The 13,572-nt window shown below is 43.0% G+C and overlaps 1 protein-coding gene across 3 annotated transcripts in view; it reads left to right on the plus strand.

Moving 5' to 3' along the window:
- The window catches only part of TMEM132B (transmembrane protein 132B), a 377,290-nt gene that overhangs the window by 202,231 nt on the left and 161,487 nt on the right, over positions 1 to 13,572 (plus strand). For all 3 annotated transcript variants that reach the window (XM_065904184.1, XM_065904182.1, XM_065904183.1), the window contains exon 3: positions 4,808 to 4,954. In XM_065904184.1, coding sequence (XP_065760256.1) covers positions 4,808 to 4,954 — 147 coding nt within the window. The remainder of the gene's footprint in view (positions 1 to 4,807; positions 4,955 to 13,572) is intronic.

Below are 13,572 nucleotides of genomic sequence, written 5' to 3' on the forward strand. Positions count from 1 at the left end.
AACAGAATGGGAAACACTAGAGATCTCTTCAAGAAAATTAGAGATACCAAGGGAACATTTCATGCAAAGATGGGTTTGATAAAGGACAGAAATTGTATGGACCTAACAGAAGCAGAAGATAATATTAAGAAGAGGTAGCAAGAATATGCAGAAGAACAAAAAATTACAAAAAAGATCTTCACGACCCAGATAATCATGATGGTGTGATCATTCACCTAGAGCCAGACATCCTGGAATGTGAAGTCAAGTGGGCCTTAGAAAGCATCACTACAAACAAAGCTAGTGGAGGTGATGGAATTCCAGTTGAGCTATTTCAAATCCTGAAAAATGATGCTGTGAAAGTGCTGCACTCAATATGCCAGCAAATTTGGAAAACTCAGCAGTGGCCACAGGACTGGAAAAGGTCAGTTTTCATTCTAATCCGAAAGAGAGGCAATGCCAAAGAATGCTCAAACTACCACACAATTGCACTCATCTCACACGCTAGTAAAGTAATGCTCAAAATTCTCCAAGCCAGGCTTCAGCAATACGTGAACCATGAACTTCCAGATGTTCAAACTGGTTTTAGAAAAGGCAGAGGAACCAGAGATCAAATTGCCAACATTCGCTGGATCATCGAAAAAGCAAGAGATTTCCAGAAAACATCTATTTCTGCTTTACCGACTATGCCAAAGCCTTTGACTGTGTGGATCACAATAAACTGTGGAAAATTCTGAAAGAGATGGGAATACCAGACCACCTGATCTGCTTCTTGAGAAACCTATATGCAGGTCAGGAAGCAACAGTTAGAACTGGAGATGGAACTACAGACTGGTTCCAAATAGGAAAAGGAGTACATCAAGGCTGTATATTGTCAACCTGCTTATTTAACTTCTATGCAGAGTACATCATGAGAAACACTGGGCTGGAAGAAGCACAAGCTGGAATCAAGATTGCCAGGAGAAATATCAATAACCTCAGATATGGAGATGACACCTCCCTAATGGCAGAAAGTGAAGAGGAACTAAAAAGCCTCTTGATGAAAGTGAAAGAGGAGAGTGAAAAGGTTGGCTTAAAGCTCAACATTCAGAAAACTAAGATCATGGCATCTGGTCCCATCATTTCATGGGAAATAGATGGGGAAACAGTGGAAACAGTGTCAGACTTTATTTTGGGGGGTTCCAAAATCACTGCAAATGGTGATTGCAGCCATGGAATTAAAAGACGCTTACTCCTTGGAAGGAAAGTTATGACCAACCTAGACAGCATATTAAAAAGCAGAAACATTACTTTGTCAACAAAGGTCCATCTAGTCAAGGCTTTGGTTTTTCCAGTGGTCATGTATGGATGTGAGAGTTGGACTGTGAAGAAAGCTGAACGCTGAAAAATTGATGCTTTTGAACTGTGGTGTTGGAGAAGACTCTTGAGAGTCTCTTGGACTGCAAGGAGAAGACTCTTGAGAGTATCTTGGACTGCAAGGAGATCCAACCAGTCCATCCTAAAGGAGATCAGTCCTGGTGTTCATTGGAAGGACTGATTCTGAAGCTGAAACTCCAGTACTTTGGCCACCTCATGCGAAGAGTTGACTGATTGGAAAAGACCCTGATGCTGGGAGGGATTGAGGGCAGGAGGAGAAGAGGATGGCAGAGGATGAGATGTCTGGATGGCATCACTGACTCGATGAACTTGAGTCTGAATAAACTCCAAGAGTTGGTGATGGACAGGGAGGCCTGGCGTGCTACAATTCATGGGGTCACGAAGAGTTGGACATGACTGAGTGACTGAACTGAACTGAATGATGAAAGGTATCAGACAGTTCGGCATATGGAAGGTGCTCAAGATATTTTGGCATTTGTTAGTAAGTCTTTTTCTACAGTATGATGGGTCAGGTGGCAGATGAGCCATTCCCTGGTCTGTACCAAAACCATTGGATACTCACTGGTCTGGACTGAGCTTTGTCCATCTTTGTATTTCCTGATGCTTCATACATAGCACCTGGAACTCAAGACAGTCTCCTTAATATTAAAGAACTGGGTGGATAATCTGTGGTAGAAAATTGTTTCATGGCATTGATGATTTCAGACTTCTCATTGCATGCCTTCCCAAGCAGACAGAGAGATTTGACTTTCCCACAACCACAACTAGAGACACTCACTGAGGCTTTGATGTGCAGAGCTTGGTCATGCAGATGTTTGAATGCCTAGTTGGTTGACCTTAGTCTCTAGTCCCTCCAGAAGTCAAGTTGATACCATATCACCCAGGGTTCCCAGGTAAACAAAGATACTCTAATCAGGTAGAACAGCACAAGGGCTTAGAGGTCACCTCCTAAGAGTTGAGGGCAAAGACTCATCTTCTCTTTGGGCAAAGTTCATCCTTTACTGCACATCCGCTGTGTGGACAACCAAACCATTAAGGTGGATGGCTTAAGTATAAGACACAAACACTTAGATGGGCTCACCGGGCAAGTTTTCTTCTGCCCTACAAGGTGGCAGACGCTGTGGGCTGGAGAGACCTAGAAGAATGAGATGGGGAGGTTATGGGTCTCTGTCCTCCCTTGTCTCTGCTGGGTGGGGTCTGGCCTGCAGTCCAGGTGTCTTTCTTGCTTGTCCATAGCTGTTGGATTGTCACCTATCATTGGACCAACAGGGAGGAATGCTTATCTGGACTCCAAGGCTCTTCCCCATCATAGACAAGGTCAAAACCTCAGGTTACACTGTGTCCTGAACACCTCGAGGGGTGGTGGAGGTTTGGGGGGAAAGCCCTTAGGTGTGTCAAGGGTGGCAATGGTCTAACTCATCTTGGGAATGCCCATTGAGCTTGGACAGTGGAGAAGTCATGTCCAAGGGTGAAAGTTCTCCATGACCTTGACTTACATTCCTGTTACCAACATGAAATCTGCTTGCTTTGTTTGGAACTTTATACCGAATGAAAGTGAAAGTGTTAGTCACTCAGTTGTGTCCGACTCTTTGCGACCCCATGGACTGTAGCCTGCCAGGCTCCTCTGTGCATGGAATTCTCTAGGCAGGAATACTGGAGTGGGTTGTCATGCTCTTCTCCTGGGGAACTTGTTGACCCAGGGACTGAACCCAGGTCTTTTGCATTGCAGGCAGATTCTTTATCAACTGAATGATTATGAGTGTATGTAAGAGTCCACATGGAACAAACAGAAAACTACATGTGCGTGAGCACAGCTGGGTGGGTTTTCACAACCCATAGTGCAGTCAGCACCCAAAAGAAGAAGCAAACATTGTAGGTGCTCCAGAAGCCCCCCGGGGGAACCCATCCAGCTGTTTGCTCCAAAGGGCAACTGATGCTAACTTCAGCCTCAGATGAGTTTAACTGTTTCAAAATTTTCTATAAATGGGATTATATGCTGTGTGCTTTTTGACATCTGGCATCTGCCATTCAACCTCCAAATATAGGAGGTTCATCCATGTAGTTTTTTAAAAATTGATTTAAATTTGTTTTAATAAATATTAAATTGATATCTGTTTGGAGATGTCAATTAGTATACACAGATTTATTCCTAAATTGTTTTCTCCACTATTTTATTTTTGCTTTTTATTGGGGGATAGTTGGTTTGTGGAATCTAAAAAAAAAAAAAAAAGGCTACAAATGAATGTATCTACAAAACAGAAATACAGATGTCAAAAATAAACTTATGGTTACAAGGGAGTAAAAGGGGGGGGGGATAAATTGGAAGACATACACATGTGTGCTAAGTCACTCCAGTTGTGTCTGACTCTTTGCGACCCTATGAACTGTATGTAGCCCTCCAGACCTCTCTGTCCATGGGATTCTCCAGGCCAGAATACTGGAGTGGGTTGCCATGCCCTCCTCCAGGGGATCTTCCTGACCCAGGGATCAAACCCGTGTCTCTTATGTCTCCTGCATTGGCAGGCAGGTTCTTTACCACTAGCGCCACCTGAGAAGCCCTGACACATAGACACTAGGGTATATAAAATAGATAACTACTAAGGACCTACTGTATGGCCAGGGAACTCTTACTCAGTACTCTAATGACATATATTGGAAAATAATCTAATAAAGGGGGGATATATGTATAACTGGTTTACTTTGCTGTACATCTGAAACTAACACAGCATCCATGTAGCTTTGTGTGGTACTACACTGTTTATTCTTGGTATTTCTGTCTTATTCCATTGGGTGACTGTATATTTTATTAGTTCTGCTTTTGATGGACAATGTAGGCCGTTTCCTTACTGGGTTTAATATGATACCACTGCTGTGAACTTTCTCGTGCAGGTCTTTTGGGGGAAATAAACGCATGCATTTCTGTTGCGCATATGCCTGTGAGCGAACGTGCTGGGCTGTAGGATCTGCATAAAGTCCCGGAGCACATGAGGAGGTGCCCTTGACAGTGGGGGGTGAGAAATGCCCAGTGAGGCTCTGGCATTCTTTCCCACAGAGCCTCTGCAGCTGGCACAGCCCCTGCAGCCTCTCAGACCCTTCTACTTCATGAGAACCCTTCCTCATCCACCCCCAGAGAAGAACCGGCCCCCAGATCCTATCCATGCCTGCCAGACACATCTGTTTTGTCTCCATCCTGCAGGGCCCCTGAAGAAGAAAGTGATCTGGTTCCTAACACACTGATCAAACAGAAAATTAACACCATGTGGCAGAAAGCTGGAGCTCCTACTTTGGGGCACTTGTAAAAATAGCAAGACACTTAGTTTTTGAAGGAAAGCCATTTACTGGCACTCTTTCCTGCATCTCCCAGAGGAAAGGGGAGATCGGTTCTAGCTCCCTGTTTTTACTCTCTGTTTTGAACTAAGATGGTCATGTATATTTTTTTCCTACCCCACAGAATTAAGGCAGCAGCTGGTGTGAAAATAACTGCAGTGAGAGTCAGCAGCGAGGACCAGTGGGCAGTTCAGGAAGAAATAGATAACGACAGTGTTCAGACCACGGCCACCCTCACGTGCGTGGGCCATCACCCGGACACACGGAGCAGGTAAGCGCTGGGATCCTCAAGGCACCTCGGCAGCCGTTTTGTTGGGGATGGCTGCAGACGCTGATAGCAAAATAATGTGTGTATAAATAAAGCAATGCCTCTGCATTTAATGGGCGATGTGTTCTTTTGAGCTCATCAGCACAGCTCCGTCCTGCAGCTTCTGAATGGCTCCATTATGGGATGTGATGCTGGCTGAAGGCTTTATCCTTTATGCTCTTTATACATCAATGACCTGATTAGGTTGGCAATCGCAAAAATTACCTGCACTCACATTTGTCATGGTGCAGGGTTTGATAACCATTATTTTAAAATTTTATTATTGTTACTGTTGGCAGCGAAGAACTGAAGAATGAAATGGGTAAAATAGAAATGATTTAAGAGGCAAGGGGGAAACCTACTTTTTTAGTGCGCGAATGTAGGGTGGCTCTAAGCTGTCTAGTAATTGTCTCTTAGTGCTGAAAGGTGGTTGTTTTGCAGATGTCACACCTGGGTATTGGCAAATGGGCTCGGAATATGAAGTTAGGTCAACTTCACATCGTTGGCGGCTCTTCTCCAGCTCAGATACCAGCCTTGGGCCTTATGGTGCTGAGCTCACCTGGGAAGCAGAGGGAGGTCATTGCTAATAGTATTGCATCCAGGCTCCCAATAGGCAGAATGAGATCAGGCCTGTTGCAATAGCCCTTTCTACAATCTTTGCCTGTCTTCTCTTCCCTTTTGATTGAGCAATGCTGGCTATGCCATACTCCCTATTTTTTTTTTTTTAATATTTATCTATTTTTGGCTGGATTATTTTGGCTTAATTGCAGCCCGAGGGCTTCTCTCTAATTGTGGTGCACAGACTCAGTAGTTGCGATGTGCAGACTTAGTTGCCCTGCAGCATGTGGGATCTTAGTTCTCTGACCAGGCATTTAACCTGAGTCCCCTGCATTGCAAGGTGAATTCTTAACCACTGGACCACCAGGGAAGCCTTCCTGCCCGTTTAAAGCCATTAATAGCTCCCCCTTCAGTCAGGATGAGACCCAACTTCTCAGGTTGGCAAAGAGCCCCCTTCTGATCTCTTACTTACTACCTTCTATCGTCATAACCTGTTCTCTTTCTTTATGTTCTTGTTTTTGGTTTTTGGATTTTTTGGCTATACCGTTGGGCATGTGGGATCTTACCCTAACCAGGGATTGAACCCACATCCCCTGCAGTGGAAGTGCAGAGTCTTATCCATAGGACTGCCAGAGAAGTCTCTCTTTTCTTGTTTTTAAATACTTTGAGGTCCGTGATGTTGGGCACCGAAGGAGCACTTGGTGAATGAATCAGGGAGTTAGTGGTGGGAGCATGAGAAATGGAGAGATTGGGTGAAATTTGCCTTTTCCAGTGGATTTCTAGGCTGAGTGCTGTCTCCTCTTGGGCAACCTCAGCCAACCTCAGCTAGAACTCTGTTCTGACTGCCTTTGAAGATCTCTTTCAAAAGGAAAGAGAGACTCTGGTTGAGTGACCAAAAAGCCTTCTATTAGGGGTATTGATCAGGGATCTGGGTGCTTCTCACTCCCAAACCAATATTCTGCATATTGTCCTTTACATCCCTTGGCAGAACTTTAGTCTGAGACCTCAGTTGACCCATGATTTCCCTGGAAATCTCTACTTGCTATCTGAACACCCGTGAATCCTGAGTTGATACATGAAGAGAACTTGGGATTTACATATTTGGGCTCAGTTGCAAGTGCTAGAATTCCCACCTAAAATGGCTGCTACAGTAGGATTTTGTGATCTCGTGTGACAAGAAATTTGCAGGTAGGTGTTTCCATAGTTGGTTAATCTAGCAGCACAGTTGTGTCACCCCAGTGTGTGTTCTATCTTTCCACTCTATCATGTCCAGTTTGTTGGCTGTCATCCTCCAGCTTGTTTTCTCATGGCTGCAAGATGGCTGCAGCAGTTCCAGACATCACAAACTTATCTAGTTGTATATAAAGACTCATGTATCTTTTGTTTTTTTTTTTTTTTGCCGGAAGAGAAGACCTTTCCAACTGGAAAGACGACTTTCCCTTCAAGTCTTCCTTTTAGATAGCATCAGTAAGCAGTGGGTTCCATGCCTTTGCTCAAGAATTAGCACAGTCTGGAAAAGTGAATATTTGCTGTTATTTTCAGGCTTTGTACTGGGAGAAGGTCTTTGCTATCAAGGAAGAAGGGTGGTCAACTAGCCATGTTTGGCACATTCTTTAAAGTGGGACCTGTCAAGGATTGTGGCTTAATTTCTGCTTTGACTCCACTGGATGGCTTCCTCTTGATTGCTGGGGTGTTTATCAGGTGGGCTTTGACTGATGCCCTTAGGTGCTGCATGAATGAAGTCCAAGTAAAAAGGGCTCCTAGGAGCACGTGAAAAAGTTCAAGGCGGGGACCGGAACCAAGAGTGTCTGGATGCTGTATCCCTAGCAACCTGTCTCCTTGTCTCTCCTCTGGCATCATCTCCAGCAGGCTGTCCCTCCTGGTGGCGAGTTGACCACCAGCAGCTCCCAGCATCCATCCTGCTGGCTTGGCCTCTTCAGGGAGAACATGCTCTGTTCCATGGTGTCCAGCACAAGTCTTGGGGCTGCTCATCACTGGCTCTGCTTGGAGTAATGTGGATCTCGTACTCACCCTGACCCAATCTCTGCAGCCAGTTGTAAAAGTAGGGGATGGCTGGACCCATCCAAATGACTTGGACTTCGAGTATGAGAGAAGGTTCTTGGGGCAAAACAGGAGGGTAGGGAGGGTAGAAACAAGAAGTGGCTAGGAAGTCCTGCTGGACCCTCCTGCTGGGCTGGAGCAGCCCCAGTGGAATGCCTGGATGTACACCCTCAGAAATTACTGTGTGGGTCTCAAATGGCCGTCTCCACGGTTTACGCACATGGAATTGATTTGGTTGAAGCATTGGGCTGATCAAGTGCTGATGTTTTAAATTGACGGACAAGCACAGGCTGTGATTATCACTTTTGGTTTTGAGAGAATCAATTCTGCTTTCTCTTTAGAAGAGATTTATAAAGTTACAAGAGAAAAAAAAAAGCCCTTACATAACCAGAGTTACATAATTATCAAACATTCTGCCGTCCTCTTCTCTTTCTTCGCTTTCCATTTTTGACCTCCGTGGGGATGTTAAAAGGACAAGGACTGTTGCTTTGGCATGACAATTTATGCTTATCTAATATCCTTCTAAAATCCATTCCATAATCTAAATAAATAATTGCTTCTTTTTATACTTTTTTTTTGTGTTGAATTGTGAGATCAAATGAGGTGTGAAATACAAGCTCATGGATCGTATTTGCCGGGCTAACAAAGTGAATCTATGAATATGTCCCTAAACGAAACATCCCACTGAAAGCTGTAATCTCTGAATTGTGACAACCTTGGGCGGAATAGGGTTTTTAACAGAATATAATGCACACACTGCCTGAAGTTCTGTGATAAGAATTAAAAATGTGTCATATAGGAAGATTTGATGGACTCGGTAAGGAAGGCAGTAAAGGTCTTAATTTAAAATATTAATGAACACTCATTGTGAGGAAATGTGAGTATTAAAGATGAAAACCACAAGATAAACAGTTGCATTGCCCAAAGAGGAGAAAAGAGGTTAGAAAAATAAGCAAATTTGAAAGTGTTCAGAACAGATAAAGCAAAACCAAGGGAAAGGAAAGCTGGATGAAATGGACTCTTGGTATGGAGACCATGTGCAACCAGCTACGTTGAGGTGAGACTGTCCCTTCAATGGTTTCCATCGGCCTGTTGAGACCCAAACATTGGAGAAAATAGGCTGCCACTTTTTGTATGGTCAGAAACCACATTGCAGAACTCATCCTTCTCTGAAAGTTGGGACAGAGACAAGTTCTTGGGAGTGCACCATGGAAACAGGAGTCTCCGTAGGAAAGAAAAGCCAAACCCTAAAATAGATTTCTTGAAAGAAATAGACACACCTCACATGACTATAACCCAGTTGAAAGAGAAATCGACCTCCAAGGTAAATGTTTACCATGAAGTGTTACCATGTTTGAACATCTGGATCCAATATTTCAAGAGTTTTTCTTGACCTGCTCTAATCCAGAAATGATTATAACCAGTTCAGCAGAAGAAGGGATTACCCTTTTTACTAACTCAGCTAACTCATTGTTTGTTGTGAAATTGAGCAGTGGAAACCTTAAGGAACAAACAGAGGTAAGAGGAAAAGTCATTTCTAGTTTATGTGGTCTCTGATCACATAAATGTCATGTGTCACTTTATGGCTCCATGGAACATGAACCAGGCTAAATCTATTATTGTGCTTAAAGTGCCTTATTCAAGTTGGAGAAGAAGAAGGAGGAGGAGGAGGAGAAAGAGAGAAGGAGGGGGGGGTTGGGAATAGGAAGGAGAGGAAGAGGAAGAATGAAGAGAAGGAGGAAGAAGCGGAGGGGGAGGAGGGAGAAAGACAGTACAGCGATGGTCACAGTTGCCTCTGTTTCTGAGTAGATTTTCCCACCAAATTTAGTTCATATTGGTTACTTTCCTTCTGTAAAATATTTTACTGAAACGTAAATGATAGAACACATGGAATGTTTTAAGTGTCTCTGAGGATACTTTTGTGTAGTTTTGTTGTTTGCTCCTTATTCATTTGAAAAATTTCTTGAAAAACTATATCATTCTCATTAGGTGCCTGGCACCATTGTAAGTCTTCGAGGGAACACACATGCTTAAAAATAAAAAATATTAGAGCCTTGGGAGGCTAAAAACTATTGTCATTTCCAATCAATAGATGTGTAAATTGAGGTATAGTTTAAATGATCTCCCCAGGTCTCAGAACCAGTAAGTAGCCAATGGAGTTTGCCCTTTGGGTCCCCGCTCTTGTCCACGACCCTGGGCTCTGCATAAGGCCTGGGGACACACCCATGCTGTGCACACTCTGAGCATCCTCCTTCCTTCGCCTGCTTTCAGCTCTCTTGTCCCAAATGGACTGAAAGCTCAGTAGAAAGCAGCACCCACAGCACTAGCAAGCCATCTACAATGTGGAAATATGCACCATAGTGCATCGAAGGGTGGTCCCTCAATAGATGTTTCTACATCTGAACGCCCAGAACTTGTGAACTTGACCTTATTTGGAAAAAGGGTTTTTACAGAGGTAATTAAGGAATCTTGACATGAGGCCGTCATCCTGCAGTATCTGGGCAGGCCCTCAATCCAATGATGTGTCCTTCTAAGATCGACACACAGTGGAAAAGCCCATGTGAAGATGGAGGCAGACATGAGAGGGATGTGGCCTCAAGTCAAGGAAACCTGGGGCCACCAGGGGCTGGAAAAAGCAATGAGTGGGTCCTCCCCCAGAGACCCTGATGACACCTTGGTTTTGGAGTTTTATCTTACAGAACTGTGATAATTCTGTTGCTTTAGGTCATTACATTTGTGGTAATTTGTTGAAGCAGCCCTGGGAAACAAATACAAGGGGCTTAATGACTACTTGGTGAATGAATCAGTCAAGGCATATCAGTCCTGGGTGTGTATCTGAATAGCCTGGGAGTCTCTGAAAACACATGTTCCTTAAACCCCAACCCTAACTGGCTCACAGGCATTACTATTAAAAACAAAAAACCTCCCCTGGTGATTATTTTTATTTAAAAAGATTTATTAATTTGTTTGGCTGCATCAGGTCTCAGTTGGGTCGTGTGGGATCTTTTGTTGTGGTGCAGAGATTCTCTAGTTGTGGTGTGCAGGCTCAGTAGTTGTGGCTTGCGGGCTTAGTTGCCCCACTGCATGTGGGATCTTAGTTCCAGGACCTGGAATTGAAGCCACGTCCCCTGCATTGCAAGGTGGATTTTTAACCACTGAATCAGCAGGGAAGTCCCTCCACAGGTTATTTTAATGTGTCGACAGAGATACAGGAAAAAATAAAATATTAATGAATTTAAGCACCATCAAAATATAGAAGTACCTTGTTTTTTAAAACAATTTTAGGATTGGAAAATAATGGAACTTAGAATACGGAATTCTTGGATTTACAGTAGCGTTTGTTACTGCACCCTTGGTGACCTCTAAGTACCAGCTGTCAAAATAGTTCAAAACCAAGATTTGATGTATAAAAATGCATCATGTTATTTGTAATCCTCTCTAGAAAGTGGCAACAGAATTCACCTATAGGAAATGGAGAACTCCTCCCCTCCCCCTAAAAAGGATCAGACGAGTGAAAGAAAAGGAAAAAAAATGTTCTAAAAATATTTCACCTCTTTTGCTAACCAGTGGGAAACTCTTTGGTCACTTATGCTGCTGGCCAGTTTCAGCCTAAGTGTAATAGAAAGCTTCTTACTTCAAAAGTAATAGATGTTTGGTTGTAGAAAATACAACTTATTAAAACAGAGAAGGTAAGAGTCATCTCTGAACCAGTGTATGATTCACAGGTAACCACTGTTAATATTTTGATGAGTCTACTTGTATATACTCATATGGATTTATGGGTATATGAGTGTACAAAAATATATGACTTTTGTCAATTTTTGAATTTCTTTATCTTTTATTTTGTTTATTTTTTTCATTTATTTTTATTAGTTGGAGGCTAATTACTTTACAATATTGTAGTGGTTTTTGTCATACATTGACATGAATCAGCCATGGAGTTACATATATTCCCCATCCCGATCCCCCCCCGCCCCCACCTCCCTCTCCACCCGATCCCTCTGGGTCTTCCCAGTGCACCAGGCCCGAGCACTTGTCTCATGCATCCAACCTGGGCTGGTGATCTGTTTCACCCTAGAAAATATACATGCTTCAATGCTGTTCTCTTGAAACATCCCACCCTCGCCTTCTCCCACAGAGTCCAAAAGTCTGTTCTGTACATCTGTGTCTCTTTTTCTGTTTTGTGTGTAGGGTTATCATTACCATCTTTCTAAATTCCATATATGTGTGTTAGTATACTGTAGTGGTCTTTATCTTTCTGGTTTACTTCACTCTGTATAATGGGCTCCAGTTTCATCCATCTCATTAGCACTGATTCAAATGAATTCTTTTTAATGGCTGAGTAATATTCCATGGTGTATATGTACTGCAGCTTCCTTATCCATTCGTCTGCTGATGGGCATCTAGGTTGCTTCCATGTTCTTGCTATTGAATTTCTTTACCTTTTAAAGCTGTTGTTTTCTATAATATTGTAGAATAAATATATGGCAACATCTTTTCATGTCATTAGATATTTAACCATAAAAATAATTATCAACCCCTGATAGCTCAGTTGGTAAAGAATCCACATGCAATGCAGGAGACCCCCGTTCAATTCCTGGGTTGGGAAGATCCCCTGGAGAAGGGATGCGCTACTCACTCCAGTATTCCTGGGCTTCCCTGGTGGCTCAGTTGGTGAAGAACCTGCCTGCAATGCGGGAGACCTGGGTTTGATCCCTGGGTTGGGAAGATCCCCTGGAGGAGGGAAAGGCTACCCACTCCACTATTCTGGCGTGAAGAATTTCATAGACTGTATAGTCCATGGGGTCGCAAAGAGTTGGACATGACTGAGTGACTTTCACTTTCACTTGAAAAACTGGTAAAAGTGGTAGGTGCTCACGCCCACACCCCAGCCAATACAAATATGCATATATAAACATTTTTTCCCTAACAATTTCAAGATTAATGGGGCCTTTCAATGAACTATAATTTTCAAAAAATATTTTTATTTATTTATTTGGCTGCCCTGGGTGTTAGTTGTGGCATGCTAGACCTTCAGTCTTTAGTTGAGGCATGTAAGTCTTAGTTGCAGCATGTGGAATCTAGTTCCCTGACCAGAGATTGAACCCAGGTCCCCTGCATTGGGAGCATGGAGTGTTAGCCACTGGACCACTAGGGGAGTCTCAGAACCTGTAATTTTTAATGTAATATCTAAAAGCGGTACAGTATTCTATTGATATTATAGAAGTGTATTCTATTCATTTACCATGTTTCACTTTTTTCCTCTTTAAGGTATTGCTGCTGGCCATTTTTGTTTTATTTTCCCCCCTTTTAAAATTCATTTTTTAAAAACACGAAGTTGTATATTCCTGTAGGTAAGACTTCGGGGGAGAAAGCTAGAAGTGAATGGGTAGGTTCAAAAGACATGACAGTGTCTCAAGTTTTTGAAGCTTTTGTGAAATTTTCCTGTCTGATCTATGTAAGAACGCCCAGCTGTCAATTCTTTTGCCAATGCTGGGCATTGCCTTAAAAAGAGAATTTGATAGTTGAAATATGGCTGTCTTCTTGTAGGCTTAATTTGCATTGACTGTTTCTGGTGAAATTTAACAATTTTTCTCATGTTTAACTGCAAATGTTTCCCCCCCACTCGTTGTCTTTAGTTTTTTTGTGTCAGTTATTATGTTATGACTTTTAGCAGCAGTGTTGTTGGGTTTTGTGTTGCCCAACCTAGTCACCATTTTCTTTCAAGTCAAGTGCTCCCACTGGAGGGATGGTGTGGGAGTGAGCAGAACACATAAAAGGCTTTGTCAAAACCCACCCATCACCCTGGCTTCTGAGAGGTGTCAGAGAGAACCAGAACCAACTTTCCTCTGGTTAAAGAAAGTTACTGGTTAAAGAAAGAGACTGGTTAAGGTGGTAGAGAAAGACTTCATTCAGAAACCTTTTCAGCAAGGGAAGAGAGACCCTCAGGGTGGAATTGGGCT

This window comes from Muntiacus reevesi, chromosome 13 (genome assembly GCF_963930625.1).
Source record: "Muntiacus reevesi chromosome 13, mMunRee1.1, whole genome shotgun sequence".
Lineage (NCBI taxonomy): Eukaryota > Metazoa > Chordata > Mammalia > Artiodactyla > Cervidae > Muntiacus > Muntiacus reevesi.